General features: G+C 53.0%; 2 protein-coding genes across 4 annotated transcripts; one reads left to right on the top strand and one right to left on the bottom strand.

The window, feature by feature from the left end:
* Positions 1-274: 274 nt before the first annotated feature.
* Positions 275-9814, bottom strand: NDUFS2 (NADH:ubiquinone oxidoreductase core subunit S2). 3 transcript variants are annotated; one of them, XM_086393734.1, is made up of 14 exons: positions 9703-9814; positions 8803-8909; positions 5578-5822; positions 3981-4101; positions 3720-3832; positions 3224-3298; positions 2978-3055; positions 2751-2836; positions 2427-2546; positions 1614-1743; positions 1126-1221; positions 872-955; positions 683-740; positions 275-493 (listed from the first exon to the last, which is right to left on the bottom strand). In XM_086393734.1, exons 1-14 carry the CDS (start codon positions 9795-9797, stop codon positions 456-458), a joined length of 1446 nt encoding a protein of 481 aa, XP_086249860.1. In that variant the 5' UTR covers positions 9798-9814; the 3' UTR covers positions 275-455. The 3 variants fall into 3 exon arrangements, with proteins under 3 accessions (XP_086249860.1, XP_086249861.1, XP_086249862.1); XM_086393735.1 differs by having other exon boundaries at positions 5632-5822; XM_086393736.1 differs by lacking the exons at positions 5578-5822; positions 8803-8909; positions 9703-9814 and adding an exon at positions 4474-5131.
* A 3505-nt stretch (positions 9815-13319) lies between these two features.
* Positions 13320-21388, top strand: ADAMTS4 (ADAM metallopeptidase with thrombospondin type 1 motif 4). Its single transcript, XM_086393733.1, has 9 exons — positions 13320-14376; positions 15484-15807; positions 16057-16189; positions 16749-16919; positions 17664-17950; positions 18057-18243; positions 18475-18650; positions 19568-19743; positions 20173-21388. Exons 1-9 carry the CDS (start codon positions 13639-13641, stop codon positions 20603-20605), a joined length of 2625 nt encoding a protein of 874 aa, XP_086249859.1. The 5' UTR covers positions 13320-13638; the 3' UTR covers positions 20606-21388.
* Positions 21389-21752: the final 364 nt, after the last annotated feature.

The following is a 21752-nucleotide window of genomic DNA, read 5'->3' as shown; positions in this document are numbered from 1 at the left end:
AACCCTTCTCTCCCATCTGGAACTCTGTACCCAGGCTTGACTTGAGGAGTTTATCAATTAGTGTGGGCAGCAAGGTTTGGGCAAGGGGGGGCAAGTGAGGGGAAAAGAGGAAACGGGGAATGGAGAAGTGGAACAAGAGTCAGAAACGGGCGTGGAGATGAACAGGAAAAACTGCCAAGGACTGAGTCTAACAGAGAAGTAGATGGTTGACAAACGCCCTAAGTTTCTCTTTAAAGTGAAAGACGGTAAGACACTGGGAAAGACAAACCAGAAATTTGGGTGTGGGGCCAGACGTGGCTAATTTATTGTGATTTCTCCTTTTCTAGTACATGCACAGAAAGCCTGACAGCTAAGCATTCATGGACGTGTACACACACACGCACGCACGCACAGGCCCATTTGCAACGATGGAGAGGCTGCACAGAGGGCAGGGAGATCCGACGCTGTTCCCCCGCTCACCGGTCTACTTCTCCAAACACAATATCTTGGGTACCTAGGAGGTCAGGGCAAGGAGAAAAAAAAGTGATGTTACCAAGGATCTAGCAGTCCCTATAGTGCCCAGGAGACTGAGGATCTGAGTCTATGCCTGCAGTCTATTAAAGAGAGGTGTTTGGTTTCTGTTCCCATCAGAGTTCCAAAGCCCCTTGACTAGAACCCCTCCACTACACAACAGGCCTTGTACCTATGATGGCAACGACGTCCGCCAACATGTGTCCCTTAGACATCTTGTCCAGACCAGCCTGGAGAGATTAAGACAGCAAGTATTAGGCAAGAGAAGCAAGGTGGAGGAGAAGGAATGAAAGTTCATAAAGATCTCAACCATTACTGGATTCACGTATGAAGAGTTAGAATCACTGAGGCTGGCTCTTACCAGGTGAGCAAAACCAGGAGCCTTGATCTTGCATCGGTAAGGGCGGCTGCTACCATCAGACACCAGGTACACGCCAAACTCTCCCTGTCCGAAGAAGGTTGCCTGCCTTCATTAACGGGAAGAACACTTTTCTCTGCCAGCAAAATCCTTTCTATTCACCCTCATGTCCTCTCTTTCACTGATGAACGAGAGTTTAATTGCACATCTGTCTCCAGTCGCCCACTGCACACAGTCTCTCCCCCTGCCCGCCTCACCTTGGGTGCCTCGATGGCTGTGTATGTGGCTCCTGGGGGAACTTGGTAGCCCTCAGTGTACAGCTTAAAGTGATGGATCAGTGACTCCATAGACGTCTGGAGAAAGGAACAAGGCCACATCAGTAAGCCGGATCCAAACTGTATGGCAGGCCTTTGCACACACAGAACATAATCTCTATCCCCAGGGAGTCTAAAATCCCCCATGTAAGTCAGTGAGCAGAGAAGATACAGAAAGAAGAGAGGAGAGTATTGGAGGTTAACAATCTTACACAGAGAATTCTTTGAAAAAGGAAAACTGAAAAGTAGGATTTAATCCAAAGACACTCCTCCCCAGTCACTGCCCCTCATCACCCCCGCTTTTTTCTATCCCTGTAGCCAACTTGGGCAAACTTCAGAAGATGATGAGGGACAGGGAGGCTGGTGTGCTGCAGCCTGTGGGGTCACGAAGAGTTGGACACAACTGGGCAACTGAATAACAACGAGCCAACCTTCATTTCTGCTCGTTTTGGTGGAGACACTTTGGCATCATCAACCTTGATCTCCCCAGGAGGCATCTTGTTCAGACACTGTGAGATGATTCGAATGGACTGGCGCATCTCCTCCACCCGACACAGGTATCTGAAGGAGATGAGACGGACTAAGAACAAGAGACAAGCAGCCAGAGGATTGGATGTGAGGCTGGGAGAATGCGCTGGGCTGAACCGAACAGTGCAGGTAACTTTCTTCACTCCCCTAGTACGGCATCTCTGCTTGGCCTGAGCACCTATATAAAACCTAGTCTTCTGATTTCAGCACTGGGCCCTTTCCCAAATCCTCTCCTAGTTTTCTCAGGCTATGTCCTGTAGTATTTCCCTCTTTAGCTACTCTCTTATTAAACATTTTTTTGGAGGTGAGAGTCAAATTGACTCAAAAGGAAAACAGTAGCAAACTCTTCTTGGGGTCAGTAAAGAGCAGTGGAATTTGAAGCTTGGAATCTAGTGGAAAGAGCACTGTATCAGGAAGCTTCTAGTCTCAAGCATTACTGACAGAACAGTCCCAGGCTAATCTCTAACTTTTATGCTTCAGCTTTTTCAGCTATAAGATGCGGCCAAAACTAGTTCTATCCAAGACATAAGGAGAATGTAAGGGTAAAATAAGATGCCACATATGTGAAAGTACTTTAAAAAGCAACCTAATTTAATACACACAGGTGTTCTAATAGATACTATAAAGTATGAGAAAAAAGAAAGTAGCTAAGAGAAAGGTTTTAGACAGGGAAAAAACCAGGGGGACAATGGGCTAAGAAAGGATTTGGGCCTTACCTATCATAGCAGTCCCCTCGAGAGCCAATAGGCACATCAAACTCCACCTGGTCGTAGACATCGTAGGGCTGGGTCTTCCGCAGGTCCCACTGGATACCCGAGCCCCGGAGCATCACCCCACTGCAGAGAGTGCAAAAGAGTCAAGGGCCACTGTCCACAGACCAAGAAAGGAGGCATGCTCTCTTCCTCAGGCTCCCCTCTCCTGCCCGCACACTCTGGGCATGGGATAGAAAGTCAGCCTGGCAAGGAAGGTGCCACAGCTGAAGCCAAGATATTAATCTGGAACCCACCCACCCCTAAAGAGAGAAGCCTTATTCCTCCCACCTAAAACCATAGTTCAGTGCGTCTTCTGCTGTTACAATCCCAATGTCGACTGTCCGATTTCGCCAGATCCTATTGTTGGTCAGCATCTGTTGATCAAGAAAACTGCTGTATGAACACTATTCAAGACACTCCTCAGATATCTCTGTATTTCTTTACAACTGGGGACTAAAACCCCACGAACCCTTCCTAGGGGGAAAAGGGATTCTTCCCACTGACTCGTAACTTACCTCCTCCAGCTCGTCAATCCGAAGAGAAAAGTTCTTAGAAAACTCATAAATGTCATCCATAAGCCCAAGGGGTAGGTCCTAGAAAACAAACGGAGGATCAACAATGAGTACGAGGCTCTGCTAGGGAGAGCCAGCTCTGCCTCGGAGGCATAGGGTTGGCGCTTCCATCCGAAGTGCTGCCCCCCAGTGGCCACGGAGGATACAAGCAAGGGCTGGCCCTTGAGGCCGGCAGGGGAACCGGCTCACCTGGTGCACACCTCCTGGCCGGACGTAAGCAGCATGCATCCGAGCCCCAGACACGCGCTCGTAGAACTCGAACATCTTGACGGGACACACTGAGTTAGTGACAAAGTCCTGGGTCCCTAAGTCCAACACCATGGTGGTTTACTCCCCCGCCTCCAGCCTTCTGGGGCCCAACCAACACTTCACAACACAAAGCTCCTTAAAAATATAACCCAGGGGATTCCCTGGTGAAAAAGTGGCTAAGATTCTGTGCTCCCAAGGCAGGGGACCTGGGTTCGATTCCTCGTCAGGGAACTAGTCCCATGCCACAACTAAGACCCCATGCAGCTAAATAAATAAAAATACATAACAAAAACTTAAAATACATATATATATAAAACCCAGATTAAATACACCTTCTCCCCATAAATGTTCGCGTTCCTTTTATTCTCACATCCTTCATTCTTGCTCCATCTCAGGTACCTCCTCCCCTTTTCCCATCCTTTCCGCCTCCTCATACCTTCTCCCTTTCTTCAAACATCCAGAAGAAAGGGGTCATAGCCCCAATGTCCAGGGCATGTGTGGTCACAGCCATGATGTGGTTCAAAAGTCGAGTGATTTCTCCAAATAGCACTGTAGAAAAGTGAAGACAGGAAGAGATGGATACAGGAGCCAGGGATCCAGGCTGACAGAACAGTTCTGGGCTCAGTGCTCCTGAGACAGGGGGCGGGCTCTATGCGATCCTCACAGTGGGCCACGGGAAGAAGGGGCTGGGGCACACCTCGGATCCATTGTGCACGAGGAGGAGGCTGGATATTGAGCAGCTTCTCCACGGCCAGTGAGTAGGCCTGTTCATTACACATCATGGATACATAGTCCAGCCGGTCAAAGTATGGAAGGGCCTGGGAAGAGGGAGAAATCTGGGTCACATCTAACAGGCAGAGGAACCCTCAGTCTGGCTGCTAGAAGCATTGTTCTCAGTGGGCATCAGAGGTCAGTGCTATATAAGTCTTCCCGATCTCAGAAGCGGTGGAGGGGGTGTGGTGGGGGGGACCCTGATCTGTCGGGTTTGCCAATTTCCACGGTAAAAATACTCCTTCAAGGTCCCATTTTTGACTACCAACGCTACGTAACTGAACAGACAGCACTGGGCAGGGTACCACACCACCACGCAGTACTGCCACTACACAGATGCCACAAAAGCAAACGCCCAGAGAGCATGGCACAGAGGAATGCAGCAAAGTAACAGAATTGGGGACTGTCATACTTCTTACCTTGATTTTTAGTATCTTAACCTGCAAGCTAGCATAATTTAATTTTTAATGATAGCTGTGTTTAACAACTGGCCCACAGAACTGAAAATTTAACAATCTGTTCCTGCGAGCCAGTATGAGCTGGCTGCAGCACACCCCTGCCAAGCTTGTCTTCCGGGCCAGGCGACACCTCTGTCCAAGAACAGTCTATCCAAGATACTGACCAGGAAAGGTAATCTTAGGAGGAAGTTAAGGAAGAGCAAGGATGGAAAGAGACAGAAAGGACTCATCCGCACAATACCAAGAAAGCTAAGTCCCAGCTGTTTACTTCAGTTTCCAGGAAGGAGGAGGAGCTAAGGCGCCTCTCTTTGGAACAGCCAGTTCTTGCCCTGATGTCACTGTGACGTGGGATAAAGCTACAGGGGTTAACTCTGTGGACAGTTACCAGAGGACCAGAAACCATCATTGCCGGGACTCTTTGGGAGAATCACATTCTAGTCAGCTGGTTCTAAATCCTAACTCCATCATCCTGTTATCAAGAGCTTTCTTCGTGACAGTAAGAAGAAAAACTTCAGATTCCTATCCCAGGATCCAGTTTCTTCAAATCTGACCCTCACTATTTGGGTCACAGAGTTCTCCAAAAACAGCAAACTCTCACAAACTCCCTCCCGGTCACTCTGACTCACTGAGTATTTCGAAAACAAACTTAGAAAGCTGGAAGATACAAGAATCAGCTGTTAGTCCTGGGGAGCTGACGTCGCTCTCCTCTTTCCCTGACCCCAGGGACGCCAGCTCTGACGTACTAGCATGATATGAGGGCAGAGAAACTGAGGCACTGGAGTAAAGGTAAAGGGGCCAGCCAAAAGTCAGCCAGAGAAGAGTTAGGAGTGTAGCTCTGGCTCCAAAGCCTTTCTGTTGGGTAAACCAAATCCAGATGATTCAAGCCCAGCATCCCCTGCCACATCTCTCCATCCTCCCAACCGAAACTGTCCTGATAACCTAAACAGGGTTCCCTCCCAACCCCCACAACACCCTCCTTCTCTGGGCTTCTGGGCCAGCAAACCGGCAAAGCCCCGGGTTAAAGCATGCCCAGTCCTGTCGGCAGGCCCCGCTCGCCCCACACACCTGCAGATAGGTCTTGTATTCAATGAGCTTCTCAGTGCCCCTCACCCCACACACCTGCAGATAGGTCTTGTATTCAATGAGCTTCTCAGTGCCCCGGTGCAGCAGCCCGATGTGGGGGTCGCACTTCCGCACCATCTCCCCACTCAGCTCCATCACTAGCCGCAGGACTCCATGGGCTGCTGGGTGCTGGGGCCCAAAGTTCAGGGTCAGGTTCGACACCAGTGTGTCCTTTGGAGGGTCCACATCTGACAAGTGGGAAATAGTTGAGCCAAATGGTGATTCCTTTGAGAACCCCCAAAAGACAGCAAGGAAACGCATCTCCCTGAATACTTTCCATCTCACCATTCCACATCCTGCTAATTTCCCAATCTTTAACATAACCAAGAAGAACACCATCAGCTGGGGAAAAGGGAAGGAGACCTAAACTTTCTGATGAGAGGGAGAGGGACCATGAACCTCACTCTTTCCACATCTCTCAGAATACCTTAAAAAAAAATGATAGATAACATTTATACAGTCCCTATAATATGCCAGGCACTACTCTAAGCATTTTATTTATTTTAATTAATTTAATCATTTCAACAACCTTATTAGTAACTATCTTACTGAAGAAACTGAGGCCAGAAAGGATAAATGAATTCCCCCGAGTCAGTAAGTGGCAGAGTCAGGATTTAACTCAGCCTGGGCAGCTTCAGACTCCACACTCTTAACCACTAAGATACACTGCTCTCCAGCTGTATGCTGAATGTCCAACTAACTGGGAAATGTATATGGCACCCCACTCCAGTACTCTTGCTTGGAAAATCCCATGGACAGAGCAGCCTGTTAGGCTGCAATCCATGGGGTCACTATGGAGAAGGCAATGGCACCCCACTCCAGTACTCTTGCCTGGAAAATCCCATGGATGGATAAGCCTGGTGGGCTGCAGTCCACGGGGTCGCTAAGAGTCGGACACGACTGAGCAACTTCACTTTCACTTCTCACTTTCATGCATTGGAGAAGGAAATGGCAACCCACTCCAGTGTTCTTGCTTGGAGAATCCCAGGGATGGGGGAGCCTGATGGGCTGCCGTCTGTGGGGTCACACAGAGTCGGACACGACTTAAGTGACTTAGCAAGAGCAAGAGCAATACTTCATTTTTACCACTACTAATTGACAGCTTGTACCCTCAAGAGGCTTACTATTTAGTTTGGGAAATAAGTACATATGAGAAACTAGTAACACAGGTCAAATTTACAAGTTGCCAAGTAAGTTGCTTGCTGCTGCTGCTGCTGCTGCTAAGTTGCATCAGTTGTGTCTGACTCTGTGTGACCCCACAGACGGCAGCCCACCAGGCTCCCTCGTCCCTGAGATTTTCCAGGCAAGTACACTGGAGTGGGTTGCCATTTCATTCTCAAATGCATAAAAGTGAAAAGTGAAAGTGAAGTCGCTCAGTCATGTCTGACTCCTCACGACCCCATGGACTGTAGCCCACTAGACTCCTCCGTCCATGGGATTTCCCAGGCAAGAGTACTGGAATGGGTTGCCACTGCCTTCTCCGGTAAATTGTTTAGCTAAGTATTTAAAGAAAGGAAAGAAGTCTGTGATGACTTCGTGGAGGCAAGATATAGGCTGCTTCTTAAATACAGGGAATGATACAGATAGGAAGAGAGAAGAGGCATCCTAGGCTATGGAATGAACATACGTCAAATCTTAGAAACAAGGAAGTAAGTATCTGTGGAATTCTTATCTACCAAGCGGCAGAAGATTAGTGTTGGCAGGCAGTGGAGGATATGGTTCAATTATCAGGATTATTAGAAACGCTTAGGGAGGCCTGAGCACAAGCCAATCACTACACTGAGTGGTTTATGTTACTAGCATCTTTTAATCCTTACAATAATGCTATGAAAGTAGGTACTTCATTCACTAGTAAATGGAGGGTTGAGATCTGAAACCAGACTCTACTTATGCAACCAAAATTCTTCACCCTGGGCTTTGGAGTCAGACAGACCCACGTACAAATCCACCTGTGTCCTCGATCACCTTTTAATTTCCCTACACCATGATTTCCTCAAAACTGAGATAATATCACTCTCATAGGGTGCGTTTCCTTGCTGTCTTTTGGGGGTTCTCATAGGGTTATTGTAATGACTAAGTAAAATAACAGAGAAGGCAATGGCACCCCACTCCAGTACTCTTGTCTGGAAAATCCCATGGACGGGGGAGCCTGGTGGGCTGTGGTCCATGGGGTCGCTAGGAGTTGGACACAACTGAGTGACTTCACTTTCACTTTTTGCTTTCTTACATTGGTGAAGGAAATGGCAACCCACTCCAGTGTTCTTGCCTGGAGAGTCCCAGGGATGGCAGAGCCGGGTGGGCTGCTGTCTCTGGGGTCGCACAGAGTCGGACACGACTGAAGCAACTTAGCAGCAGCAAGTAAAATAACGCATACAAAAAACACTCAGCACATGATAAGCACTCAGCTATTATTACTGTTAAGTTTTCTGAAAGGTAACTGGAAGTTCCTCTAAAGGTTTTTGAGCAAAAGAATGAATGGCATAGTATAAAACAATGTTTAGGGAAGATAAAGGTGATGAAATTGTACAGGACAGCTGAAGGGGAACTAGATCAGTGCAGGAACCCATCAAAGAGATTCCCAAGATAATCAAGGTCTAATATAAAATAAACCAAACCAACAAAGGGCAAGATAACCAGATGTGAAACATTACTACAAAAGAATCTGCATGGTTTGGTGACATATTGAAAATAGACATGGGGGGGAAGAAAGAAAAAAGAGCCAAAGGTGACTGAAAAGTTTCAATCCTAAGGGATTAGGAAAATGAGGGAGTCATTGATCAAAATTAAAAATCACAAGAAGGTCTAGTTTTATGGCGGGGTGGGGGGGAGTTTCATATTTAGAAAGGTTTCATTTGGGTGCCAGTGGGAAAAAACTCCTTTAGCACGAAATATATTAAACCTCTGGAAAAAGCTGAAGCTAAATATATAAATATGGTAGGGATCTTCAAGGGTTGTCTGGAATCTCCTCTTTCTTTTCCGTTGGAATATTCTACTTGATAAATACCTCCTATTATCATTATTATCATATGTGGTGAGTTGCAAGTAGACTATTGCAAGCAAAAAAAGTTGGGGGCTAAATTTTGCCTCAGACAGACAGCTCAACAGCACTCAGAAATCAGGGTAGGGCAGGGAAGTGTATAGGTTGGGACAGTGACCCTGGGCACTCACCATTCCAAGGGGGAGGTTTCCAGTGGGCTGTTTCCTTGGTGGGGTACATGACAGCACCCCCATACTGCTCTGCCCATTCCACATCTGGCTGCCACTGCCGAGCACCCCTGGGGAGGTAATGACAAATCCTAGACAAAAGGCCTGAACAGTGCTTGGATCCTCTGTTCCCATTCACTTTCACATGGGCCCTGGGAAGGGTGTCTGGGATTCATCAATGCCAAGTCCGTGACAGAGCTGTGTAACTCTGGCAGAACAAACTGGAACTCTAGAAGTTCCGTTCTTACTAATAACATTCCCGGAATCACTTCACCCAACAACCCTATGCATGCAAAGATAGGGATCCCAGGTCCTTTAATTTATGGTCATATTCATGGTTCCCATCTTAGTGAATACGAATCCAAGAAAGGCGTTTATTCAAGGTCAACCGAAGAGTAAGAAAAGGGGGGTGGGGCATGCTCGCTCCTTGGCTCTGCTCAAGTATGGCCAGAGGGATGCACTGAGGCCCGGGGATTCTTGGTTTACGTTCCTCCTTTAAGTCCATCGGGGTTGTTTTCCTTTTCTTTCATAGCGTCTAAGGAGACTTTTCACCAGTCGCGCCCCACCCCTTATGGGGCTGGTAGGAGCAGCCGGGCGTATGGGGGGTGGGTGACATATCGCTAATGCTGAGGGGCAGCGTCTCCCTCCACATGATTTCAGCCCTGGCAGATGGAGTTGAAACAATCTTTCCTCCTTCCTCCAGAACAGGTACCGCTGGATCCTGGAACCCGAGAGAGCAGGCCAGGGAGAGGGGTCACGGGCCCGGGTCATTCTTTCCTAGGGGGTCATAGGGCCCGTGGAGCTCCCAGACTCGAGAAACCCCAGCCCTGGAGACGGCGCAACGGGCGCCGCCCTTGGTCTCACCTGCTGGGCTGAATCGGCAGTCGGACCCCAGCCCCGGGCCGCAGCACCTGAGCCGCGGCGCCCCGCAGGCGGCGCAGAGCCCTGAGCGCCGCCATCTTGCCCGCCGTGCACTGCTGGAGGGAGAATCTGGCGGAAGTGCCTCTAGCGCGCCTCCTTGCGGGCTTCCCGCGTATCGGCGCCACGCACCCGCCCTTTTGCAAGCTGGCTGGGTCGCCGCTCGCTAACCTGACACCATCCGGGTTCTGCGCCTCGGCTTCACTTTCGCTTAAACACCTGAGGCTGGGGACCGTGCTTCCCACCGCTCCTGACGGGCTCTTCAAAGGCTGAGCCACAGAAACTTGCCACCGCTGCCGCTGGCAGCGGCTCCCCTCACGAAGCCTCGCCGCGCTGCCCGTGCTCGCCTTTGAAAGTGTCCTGCCGCCCGGTCCCAGACACACACTGACATGGAGACCCTTCCCCACTTTCTGCCTGCGCCGCTCTGTTGCTGTAGTCCTGCCCTTCTAGGGTAGCGCCAGGCTTTGCCAGTTACCTTCTTATCCCCAAATCCAAAAGATTTGGAGCAGAGGGAGCTAGCTAATTTCCAGATGGCCTAAATGGGTTAGGGAAAAGGGGCCCAAGTGGGACTGGGCGGGTCTGAGAACTCCCGCCAAACCTGAATGGAAAAAAAGAGGAGGAGGCCAAGGCCACCAGCATTGGAACAGGCTGCTGGGGTGTGTAGGAGTCGCCTCATCCTAGTGGAGGAGAGGAGGTCCCCTGTAGGTGACCCTGATATCTGCCAGCTTTCCAGAACCTACAGAATTACAGACTCGGTAAATGCCCTTAGTGATCCCTAGCATCCCACTTCCATCCCTGGTCAGTCTCTTTTACCTCATGTGTTTCTGACCTGGCCTCTCCCGTGGCCAATGGCATAGAAATGTGGTACCATAGGAGTCTGATCCCAATTCTGTGCGGTATAGACAAAGAGGAGTTTCCCAGCCTTGGATCTGGTTCCTGTTCTCTCGGCCTCTAAGCTGAGCTCCAGCTGGGCCACCCGTTGAGTTTGCACATCCCTTCCACTTGGGGTCTGGACAGAGGCTTTCCCCCAGATATCCCCCTGAGAGGGTCCCTGGGCCAGAGCCCACCAGCAGTGCCGCAGGGTGGGACAGACAGACCAAGAGAGTGGCAGACACAAGTAACTCTTAGCTTCAAATAAAGAGGGGAAAGGCAAACTTCTAGTTAACCTAATGGGAACTGTACCAAAGGGTGGGGCCATATCCCACGCTGTGGGAACTGACGATAAAGACTGGGCAGCCCCCAAGAGCCAGGCAGAGGCTGGGCCTCCCTGCCCCCTTCATTCCCCTTCGGCTCCCTGGGCCTTGTCTCCCTGAAACACAGTCAATGTGGTAATAGTGTGGGAGAACGAGGTGGGGACTGCATTTTTTTTTTTTTTTGCCTTAATCCAGCCTAAGAGGTATTTCCCTGGTGGCACAGCAGTGAAGAATCCACCTGCAATGCAGGAGATGCAGGTTCCATCTCTGGGCCGGGAAGATGCCCTGAAGGAGGGCATGGCAACCCACTCCAGTATTCTTGCCTGGAAAATTCCATGGACAGAGGAGCCTGGTAGGCTAGAGTCCATAGGGGTCGCAAAGAGTCAGACACAACTGAGTCTCACACACACACACACACACACACACACACACATAGACGCGTGTCAGGATAGATGAGAAATCAGGATAGACTCTGGGCTGCTTGGCCCTGGGGGCAACTTGAGCTAGGGTGAGGGATCCTGGGGGGCTGCCTAGGACACTGCATCTTTTGTGCCTCCGGCCTGCTGCCAGCACCCCCCACACACTCACACACTGCCGCTGTGGCTCTAAGGCCCTTTGTCTCTCACTGCTTAGTCACCCCCTTTGTCCTCGTCTCAGATGGGGGTAGAAAGGGGTGGTAAGAGCCCTCTGGTGATAGCTCCTCTTGCCCCTGCCCCTTCTGGTCTCCTAGCCTTTGTCTGACTCCTGCAACATCAACCCCCTCCACTTAAGACCAGGGTCCGGGTGTGTGGTGGGTCCACAGGCGGGTGTGGCAGTCAGAAGCTGGTGGGTGATACAGGAAGCGATGGGCACCAGGGCAGGTATTAGCAACCTGAGCAGGAAGGGAAGGGGAGAGGAAGTGTTCTGGCGGATGTGCTGTGGAGGACAGGAGGTGACAAGGCAGAGAGTGAATAGGGGCATGGGGGTAGGGGCAGGTGGTCCACCGCTGGGAAAGGAAAGTGCTGACTGCACTCGCCTTCCTGGGGATATCCTGGGGAAAGGAGTGGCCATAGCACGGGCTGAGCAGAAATCGCCCCTACTTCTGAACCCTTTCCTTCCTTGCCTTGGTAGTCCACCCCCAAGACTCCTTTGCTGAGTTCTCTCCAGTCCCGAACCAAGGGAATCATTTTGTTTCCTTTCCCAAACATTACCTCTTCCTCCTCAAGCACTCTCCCCGGCCTGGGCTCTGGGCTTCTGTTTCTCTCAGTGCCTTAAGTTTCCTATATACACAATGCTGCATCCACTCTCTCCTGCCCCATGGGGAATGAGAAAGAAAGATTACTAGGTATTCCAGGAAACATTGGGTTCTTAGGACAAAGTGGGGCCAAAAAAAGGGAACCAAGTGGGGATTCCCTCTGATGGACTGACACAGGGTGTATCCTGAGCAAACAAGTCTTTCCTGTGCTGGGGGTTGACTGACTTGAGGCTGGGGGAGGGGTTAGGGCAGTTGAGAGTGGGTAAGAGCTAGGCCCGGAGCCTGGGGGAAGCTCCTGGGAACCCGGCCAGGGAAATGGGGAGCCAGGAAGTGGGGAGGGGGAGCCCTGGGGGGAATGGAGGCGGAATGGCTGTTTGGGCGATGGAGGGGGCGGGGAATGGTAATTCAGGAAGGGGGAGCCTAAGGGAAAGAGAAGGGAAGCAGAGGTGCCACCCTGGGCCTTCCTTCTATAAAAGTCCTTAATCCTGTCTGCCGTGGCCTCTGCCTGCTTCATGTGCCCATTCTAGGCAGACTCATCCTGCCTTTGAGGAGTACTCTTCCTGATCACTGTCTCCTTGCCTGTCCCTTCTTCCAGCCTCCTGTACTCTCTCCAACTGCTTGGTTCCTGAGCTGTGTCAAGTCACCTCCTTTCTTTGTTCTACCCTCTTGATGCTTCCTTACCTGTTCCCCACCCTCTTTCCCTGGCAGCTCACTCATTTCCCTTGGCCCTGGAAACCAGCCTATAGGCGCAGAGAGCATCATGAAGGATCCCTGAGAAAAGGCTAGACAGTGGGAGCAAGAATTCTCCTGGGACTTTGATCCTTTCTTTGCGTGTTGGTCAGGCCCTTTCCCTGACTTCCTACCCCACCAAAGAGAGTGAGACAGCTGAGAGCCGACTTCGGAGTTTGGGAAAAGGCTATGTCATCAGCTGGCCCAGTGCCTGGGAGAGTCCCCTCTAGCAACTGGGACTGGGCAAGTCCCATTTTTTTTTTTTTTAAAGAAAAACAAATGGATTTTTGGGAAGCAATGAGACACCCATCTGAGTTCTGCCACCAGAGCTCTGGGCTGAATGGCTTATAGCTCAGCCAATCGTAGCAGCTGGGGATGCTTAAAAAGAGCTGGCGCGGAGAGAAGCTGGGAAGAACTCAGAGAGAGACCCACAGACACATAGACACGGGAGAGAGAAAAGGAGAGACAAAGGCACGGCGGAAGGAGGCAGAGAGAGAGGACAGGCATTGAAGCGAAGCCAGAGAGAGTCTGAGAGAGCAGAGGGAGAAGCCAGAGAAGCTGCAGAAGACACAAGCAGGGAGAAACAGACCCAGGAGAAGGAGGGAGTGGGAGGAGAGTGTGGAGGAACCAGACCACTAGGCACTTCTCCTAAGCCTAAGGGCCAAGTTTTCTCCAACTCCTCTGAAGGTCCCCGGGCCCTCTGAAAACTCTGCCTCTGACCCTGGCATGAGTCTGAGCCCCCAGGCTGCAGAGAGGAGCTTTTCGAAGCCGGGACAGGGAGGACTTGGTGCCCAGATGGCCTCAGTCCCTCCCAGCTACAGCATCAGTGCCATGTCCCACATGGACTCGCATCCCGGGAGGGGCTTGGCGGACGGCTGGCTGTGGGGAATCCAACCCCGCCTGCTGCTCCCCACTGTGCCCGTCTCCGGCTCCAGGCTAGTGTGGCTGCTGCTGCTAGCCTCCCTTCTGCCCTCAGCCTGGCCGGCCAGCCCCCTCCCCCGGGAGGAGGAGATCGTGTTTCCAGAGAAGCTCAACGGCAGCGTCCTGCCTGGTTTGGGCGCCCCTGCCAGGCTGTTGTACCGCTTGCCAGCCTTTGGGGAGACGCTGCTGCTAGAGCTGGAGAAGGACCCCGGCGTGCAGGTTGAGGGGCTGACGGTGCAATACTTGGGCCGAGCACCTGAGCTGCTAGGTGGGGCGGAGCCAGGCACCTACCTCACCGGCACCATCAACGGAGATCCGGAGTCGGTGGCATCTCTGCACTGGGACGGGGGAGCACTTTTAGGGGTGCTGCAGTACCGAGGGACTGAACTCCACATCCAGCCCCTGGAGGGAGGCGCGCCTAACTCCGCTGGGGGGCCTGGGGCTCACATCCTACGCCGGAAGAGTCCTGTCAGCGGCCAGGGCCCCATGTGCAACGTCAAGGCTCCTCCTGGGAAACCCAGCCCCAGCCCCCGAAGGGCTAAGGTAGGCAGTCCTGGAGTCCGTGTCCTGCCGTGTCTGTCCTACTGACCCCCATTCGTCTTCTCTCCACCCACTTCCACTTCTGGCCCGTCTGCTGCTCCCCTCCCTTCTGCCTGCCTTTTCTTTTTCCACTAGCCTCCTTCCCTGGGAAGCTTCTGGCTTCTCCCTGCCCCAACCCTTCTTCTGGCCAGATCGCTGATCCCAAGGGGTGCTTCCCAGAGGTGGGTCAGAGACTCTGTGCTGGGAGTGACTGCTGCCTCTCCGCATCCCGCCCCTGCGTGGCTATGGCCCTGGCTATCCTGCTGGCACAGTCCCCAACAGTGAGGCCCTCCTAACAGCCCCCTGGCCTTGACTCTTTTCTGGGCCCCAAGTTTGACTTTCACCCCACCACCAGCTAAAGGAATGAGGTTTGAGGCCCGAGGGATTGGCCTCTGGCTTCTGATGCTGTCTTCAAAATTGTTCTGGCAAACGACCAACTAGGGCAGGAGCGGACAGGGAGGCAAGGCACCCTGAAGTCCGTTCTGGTCGGTTCTTCCCACACTGCGGACTGACTGTAAGGCTGCCCGAGGCTCCATCCTTTCCTCCCTCCCACTCCCGCTCTCCCCCTTCTTCCCTTCCTCCCTCCCTCCCTCTCTAGCTTTAATCCAGACCAGACGCTCCCTCCGCACCCGCCACGCTGAGATCTGGCCCTGGCCCTAGCTGCTGACTGAATTATTCCTCCAACCACACAGGGCAGACACGTTGCAGCCCAGCCCTCTAGCCCCAGTCCTGCAGGCCCCAGCCACACTTGGGCCTGGAGGACCCCATGGTCCCTCCCAGAGGCCGTCCCAACTGGTTTTCACTTCAGGGGCCCACACAGCCCTGGGACGTGGCCTCCCTATCCCCTCCTCTTCTCAGAACCAACAGATGATTTCTCAGAGTTACCGCAAAAGCCCAGGGATTTGGAGTTGTCGGGGGAGAGGCCTCACCAGACCCGTCAAGAATCCCATGGGATATGTGAGGCCCAGCTGGCTCTGCTGAGTTCCAGACCTAGGAAGTGAGGGAGGGGAGAAGTTATCCACGGGTCTGGGAGGCTATTTCAGGATCCTCTTCCCCTCTTTTCCTCTGCAGCGCTTTGCCTCACTGAGCAGATTTGTGGAGACTCTGGTGGTGGCAGATGACAAGATGGCGGCATTCCATGGTGCAGGGCTCAAGCGCTACCTGCTGACAGTTATGGCAGCGGCGGCCAAGGCCTTCAAGCACCCGAGCATCCGCAACCCCGTCAGCTTGGTGGTGACTCGGCTAGTGGTTCTGGGGCCAGGTGAGGAAGGGCCCCAAGTGGGCCCCAGTGCCGCCCAGACCCTGCGCAGCTTCTGTGCCTGGCAACGAGGACTCAACACCCCTGACGACGCGGACCCTGGCCACTTTGACACAGCCATTCTGTTTACCCGGCAGGTGAGGCCCCGGGCAGCACCTCAGGCAACGCCCTGCACAACTCCAAGAAGCACCGCTGCACAGACTCTAGTGTAAATGGTGCCCCTGGGGTAGTTCGACATGGTGCCTGGCCCCAGCCACACTGCCAGTGCCATCTTGGCCCCGACAGTGCCGAAGGCGCAGTGCCCAGGTCCCCACTAATCTGGATCTCAGCTCAACGCACCCCGCTGTCTTGTTCCCTCATGCAGTGTCTCTGATCCCTCTCCACAGGACCTGTGCGGAGTTTCTACCTGTGACACTCTAGGCATGGCTGACGTGGGCACCGTGTGTGACCCCGCCCGGAGCTGTGCCATTGTGGAGGATGATGGGCTGCAGTCAGCTTTCACCGCTGCTCATGAACTGGGTAAGCTGGCGGTGGGGTCATGGGGCACGCATGAGGAGTGAGAGAGCTGTCAGGGGTGAGGTGAGGCAACGGTGCGCTCACCAGCGTACAAGTGGAGGTCACCAGGTTTTTCTTCCTTCTCCCCAAGCCTCAGTCCAGGGCCACTACCATTCTCTGCTCAGAATGTAGACAAACACATTTTTCTATTCAATGAGATAGTGTGTAGAAATCTACTGTGAACTTGGGTGTGTGTGTGTGTGTTTGGAGGGGGAGGTGGGACAATGTTGAGAGAGATTATTCACAAGAGTCAGTGATAGAATGGATGGAATCAGGGTTGGGAATGTTGGCTGTAAGGAAAAGTGAGTAGGGAGGGCCCCTGAATATATCAGGGGGAAGGGAGACAGAGAAATGGGGGCTACACACTGAGAAGCCCTTGGAGCACCAGAAGGACACTGGGGGCAGAAGGAGATGTGGAATGGATCTGATCCTCCAAAGCTGCAACCAGGCTTTGATGGGTCTGCAGCCCACTGAGGGCCCAGGGATGGGATTCGTGGCCACTAACAGGGCCTCTGCTCCACAGGCCATGTCTTCAGCATGCTCCATGACAACTCGAAGCAATGCACTGGTCTGAATGGGCCTGAGAGCACCTCCCGCCACGTCATGGCTCCTGTGATGGCTCACGTGGATCCCGAGGAGCCCTGGTCCCCCTGCAGCGCCCGCTTCATCACTGACTTCCTAGACAATGGCTTCGGTAAGCAGATGGCGCTCCCCTCGCCCTGTGCAGGACACAGTTCCTGCCCCCTGCATAGTACTTCCTCTTCTGTCGTATCCCACATGGGCCAAATTGACTCTCTCCAACATGCTTCCTCTACATGTGGGATGGGGTGAGAAACGTTGCTGCCTTTATGTGGTTCCCACTTCCTCTCAGGATGAATAGCACAACTACAGGAGGCAAGTTTTGGCCTCAAAAGAATTAGAACTGACCTTCTAAGGGCCAGAACTGTTTGACACCAGAAGGGGCCAATTGTGAAGGAGGCCTTGTCACTTGAGGTGTGCAGACTTAGCAGTATGACTATGATCGAACAGTGCTGTTGATGAGAAGCAGATCAAGAAGTCTGTATTTGGTTAGACTAGGTAGGAAAATCTAGTGCTGTGAGCTCCTCTCCTGATCCTACTTTTTGATGTGTGTAGATGTGTGACTGTAAGTTACTTCACTTCTGCATAGCCGATCTGTAAAAATCTGTAAAAAAAATCTGTAAAATAGCACCTGCCTCACAGGTGCTGGCCATGATTAAACACATATTGCTGGTCAAGCATTTAGTCAGTGCTCATCAAATAAACATCGAATAAATTACAGCTGCTATTTAAAGCTTCTTCTAGTACTAGAATTTGTAGGATCCCTCAGCCACCCGGGAACCCAAGATTTCAGCTGATGACCAGCAGGCCCCTCTGCAACCTCTTGCTGGCTTCATAACGCCCCTGCCTCTTTTCCCAGGGCACTGTCTCCTAGACAAGCCGGAGGCTCCTCTGCATCTGCCCGTGACCTTCCCCGGCAAGGACTACGACGCTGACCGCCAGTGCCAGCTGACCTTTGGGCCTGACTCGCGCCATTGTCCACAGCTGCCGCCGCCCTGTGCTGCCCTCTGGTGCTCTGGCCATCTGAATGGCCATGCCATGTGCCAGACCAAGCACTCACCCTGGGCCGACGGTACCCCTTGCGGGCCCGCACAGGCTTGTATGGGTGGCCGCTGCCTCCATGTGGACCAGCTCCAGGCTTTCAATGTGAGATCCAAGGGCAGGGGTGGGGCAGAGGGCCTGGGGGAGTGGTGACTGGCCCTGAGCCCAAGAGCGTATATTGACCCCACTCTTCCATTCTGTCCTTCTGCAGGTCCCACAGGCTGGTGGCTGGGGTCCCTGGGGATCGTGGGGTGACTGCTCTCGGAGCTGTGGGGGTGGCGTCCAGTTCTCTTCCCGGGACTGCACACGGCCCGTCCCCCGGAATGGTGGCAAGTACTGTGAGGGCCGCCGTACCCGCTTCCGTTCCTGCAACACCCAGGACTGCCCAACTGGCTCAGGTGAGGAGTGGGAGGTAGGGAACCCCTTGGAAAGCATTGGGAGAGCAGAAAGCACTGTCCCTTAAGTTCAGGGACCAAGGAAGTGTTAAGGGTCCTGCTGTTGAGGGGAGTGACAGGCAGTCTGTGGGGTAGAGAGCTGTCATGCTGTCTAGAAGGTGTGAGAGGCTAATGGGAGGCTGGTGGGGCAGTGTGAGGGAGAGGGGCTCTGACTGTCCATTTTTAACCTTACAGCACTGACCTTCCGCGAAGAGCAGTGTGCTGCCTACAACCACCGCACTGACCTCTTCAAGAACTTCCCCGGGCCCATGGACTGGGTTCCTCGCTACACTGGTGTGGCCCCCCGGGACCAGTGCAAACTCACCTGCCAGACCCGGGCACTGGGCTACTATTACGTGCTGGACCCACGGGTGAGGACCAGAATGCTCCCGGGCCTTGTCTGTGCTCACTCACCCCCCCAGAGGCCCTCTGCTTTCTGATGGCCAAGATCCAAAACAGCGCTATTGCTGGAGTTCCCACGGCCATGCCTGGCCAGCCCAGGGCTCCATTCAGACTTCTCTGTCTAAGGGTATTTGGAAAACCAGCCCTGGACTCTGGAGAAGTTGTCCATCAGGACGTGCTAGCCTGTCCCATTTCCATCGGTTTCTCGGTCTTCCTCTCCCCATCTTTCACTGCTCCATGTGGTGAGAATGGAAGCCTGTGGCCTTTTGGGCATGGCTCTGACCCCCATCGGATGGGCTGCTCTGTTGAATTACAGTGGTGGCCTCACTGAGCTCATGGGGGGCCAGTCCCCCACTAAACAGGCCTGGAGAGGGTGATGGCCCTGCCCCGCCCCTCTCTGTGATGGGGCCCTGGGCTGAAGCTGAAGAAGGAAGAACTAGACTAGCAGTCTTGCCTCCTTCACCCTCTTCTGGGGAGAATGCCTACTTGTTGACTGCCCTCTAGTGTCTAGCTGGGACACTACACCAAAGTTTAGGGCTTGGTGTTCGGACTCAGACCTGCAATTCCCGTGTTGGCATCTCCTCTTGCCAGCTGTGTAACCTTTGAGCAAGCTCCTAATCTTTCTAAACCTCAGTGTTCCATCTCTACAAACCTCAAATAGTGGTTGTGAGATTTATATGGCACTTAGCACAGTGTCTAACTCAGCGTGAGCTTCTGAAAATGGTGGCTTTTATCACTGTCATTATGATTATCATCCGTTACAGAGCCTGGGGTTCCTTCCGCATTCCATCCACATCCCCTCCCTGATGGGATATGGTTTTTGTTTGGCTTACCAACACCTTTTGATTTAGGAAGACCCTTTCATCACTCCCTCTCTTCTCCTCAGGTGGCAGATGGGACCCCCTGTTCCCCGGACAGCTCCTCAGTCTGTGTCCAGGGCCGCTGCATCCATGCCGGCTGTGACCGCGTCATTGGCTCCAAAAAGAAGTTCGACAAGTGCATGGTGTGTGGTGGGGATGGTTCCAGCTGCAGCAAGCAGTCTGGCTCCTTCAAAAAATTCAGGTTTGTTCACTTCCACCTTCCTGGGGATATAAAGGTATCCTCAACACTGTTTCTCCTCTCAAAGAGCTGACTTGGGAGTCTAGTAAGGGACACAAACAGACCCCTGCTCCAGAGTGTCAGCCTGGGCTTGCCATGAGGGCCCTGTGGGCATTGGGGAAGGCTTCCCCAGGAGGCGACCTCCCTCCTGGAGGGAGTAGGGATTGGAGCGTGCCAAGGAGCGGGGCTTAGAAGGGTACCTCAAGAAGGGGCGGCAGGTGTAAGGGCCCACAAAGAGGGAGAAGGACACATCTGCAGATAGCTCAGATCTAGGCTGGACAGCTCAGGAAGGTCTGGGGAGACAACTGCTGCACACGTGTGATGGTACAAACCCTGCTCAGAATGGCAGAGAGGGTTCACCGAAATGCTGAGTTCTCCTCTACTCGAACACAGGTACGGATACAACAACGTGGTCACCATCCCCGCTGGGGCCACCCACATCCTGGTGCGACAGCAGGGGAGCCCTAGCGTCCGGAGCCTCTACCTGGCCCTGAAGCTCCCGGATGGCTCCTATGCCCTCAATGGTGAATACACGCTGATCCCGTCCCCCACAGACGTGGTACTGCCCGGGGCCGTCAGCCTGCGCTACAGCGGGGCCACTGCAGCCTCGGAGACACTGTCAGGACACGGGCCCCTGGCTGAGCCCTTAACGCTGCAGGTCCTAGTGGCTGGCAACCCGCAGAACGCCCGCCTCAGATACAGCTTCTTCGTGCCGCGACCGCGACCAGTCCCCTCCACGCCACGCCCCACTCCCCAGGACTGGCTGCGCCGCAAGTCACAGATTCTGGAGATCCTCCGGCGGCGCTCCTGGGCCGGCAGGAAATAACCTCACCATCCCGGCTGCCCTTTCTGGGCACCGGGGCCTCGGACTTAGCTGGGTGAACGAGAGACCTCTGCAGCGGCCTCACCCCGAGACATCGTGGGGGAGGGGCTTAGTGAGCCCCGCCTCTCCTCCCCGCGCTACCGAGCAGGCTGGCCCTGCCGGGGTTTCCTGCCCTGGATGGCTGGTGGATGGAAGGGGCTGGGAGATTGTCCCCTATCTAAACTGCCCCCTCTGCCCTGCTGGTCACAGGAGGGAGGGGGAAGGCAGGGTGGGCCCCAGTTGTATTTATTTCATATTTATTCACTTTTATTTAGCACCAGGGATGGGGATGAGGGTCAGGGTCCTGGGGAAACTGATCCCCTGCCTTCCTAGCTCTCACCCTGTCTAGGAAATCCAGGGTGGTGGTGATAGGTGTACGTGATCTGTGTGTGTTTGTGTGTGACAAAGTGTGTGTGTGTGTGTGTGTGTGTGTGTGTGTGGTTCATCCTGCCCAGCTTTCCTCTCCTTGAATTTTATTTTCTCGGAAAGGAAGAGTCAAGGGTAGGATAGGCCTTCAGGGAGTAAGGGATTATCATATTTTTTAAATATAAATTGAGTTCTGCTATTTATGTGCTCCTTTTGGAGTCAGACAGATGTGGGTTGCACCCTGATTCCACATCTCTGAACGTTAGTTTCCTCATTTGACGATAATAATACCTCCTTTGTAAATTTGTTATAAGGATTAAATACTGTAAATAAAGAACTAGCATAATGCCTAGCACTCAGTAAGTGCTCAACAAATGGCAACTGCTGTCCGTTGTTGTTATCACCACCTTGCTGTCCTCGGCTCCACTGTCTCCGGAGTCTGTAGTGCATCTGAAGGTGGCAAAGATCTGCGTCAGTGGTGCCTGGCCTCGCCCCCAGGCTCAATTCCTTTGGTTGGCAGAGCCCTAGCCTGGATTTTGAAGGACTGTCAGAGAAAGGACAATCCTGTCCCTGATACCTGGAGGCTCCCAACCACGTGGAGACTTAATAAACACTGCAGTACAAGCACAGTTGACAAGAACATGAAGGTGAAAAATAACAAGTGTCAACACATACAGTGCTTAGCAATGAGAGTGCTAGGTGAGGGGGTCCTGGGGAGGCTATTTCAGGAAGGTCACTGGAGCAG

This window comes from Bos grunniens, chromosome 3 (assembly GCF_055505025.1).
Source record: "Bos grunniens cultivar Pamir isolate PY7600 chromosome 3, Bosgru_T2T1.0, whole genome shotgun sequence".
Lineage (NCBI taxonomy): Eukaryota > Metazoa > Chordata > Mammalia > Artiodactyla > Bovidae > Bos > Bos grunniens.
This window is presented reverse-complemented; position numbering and strand designations above follow the sequence as displayed.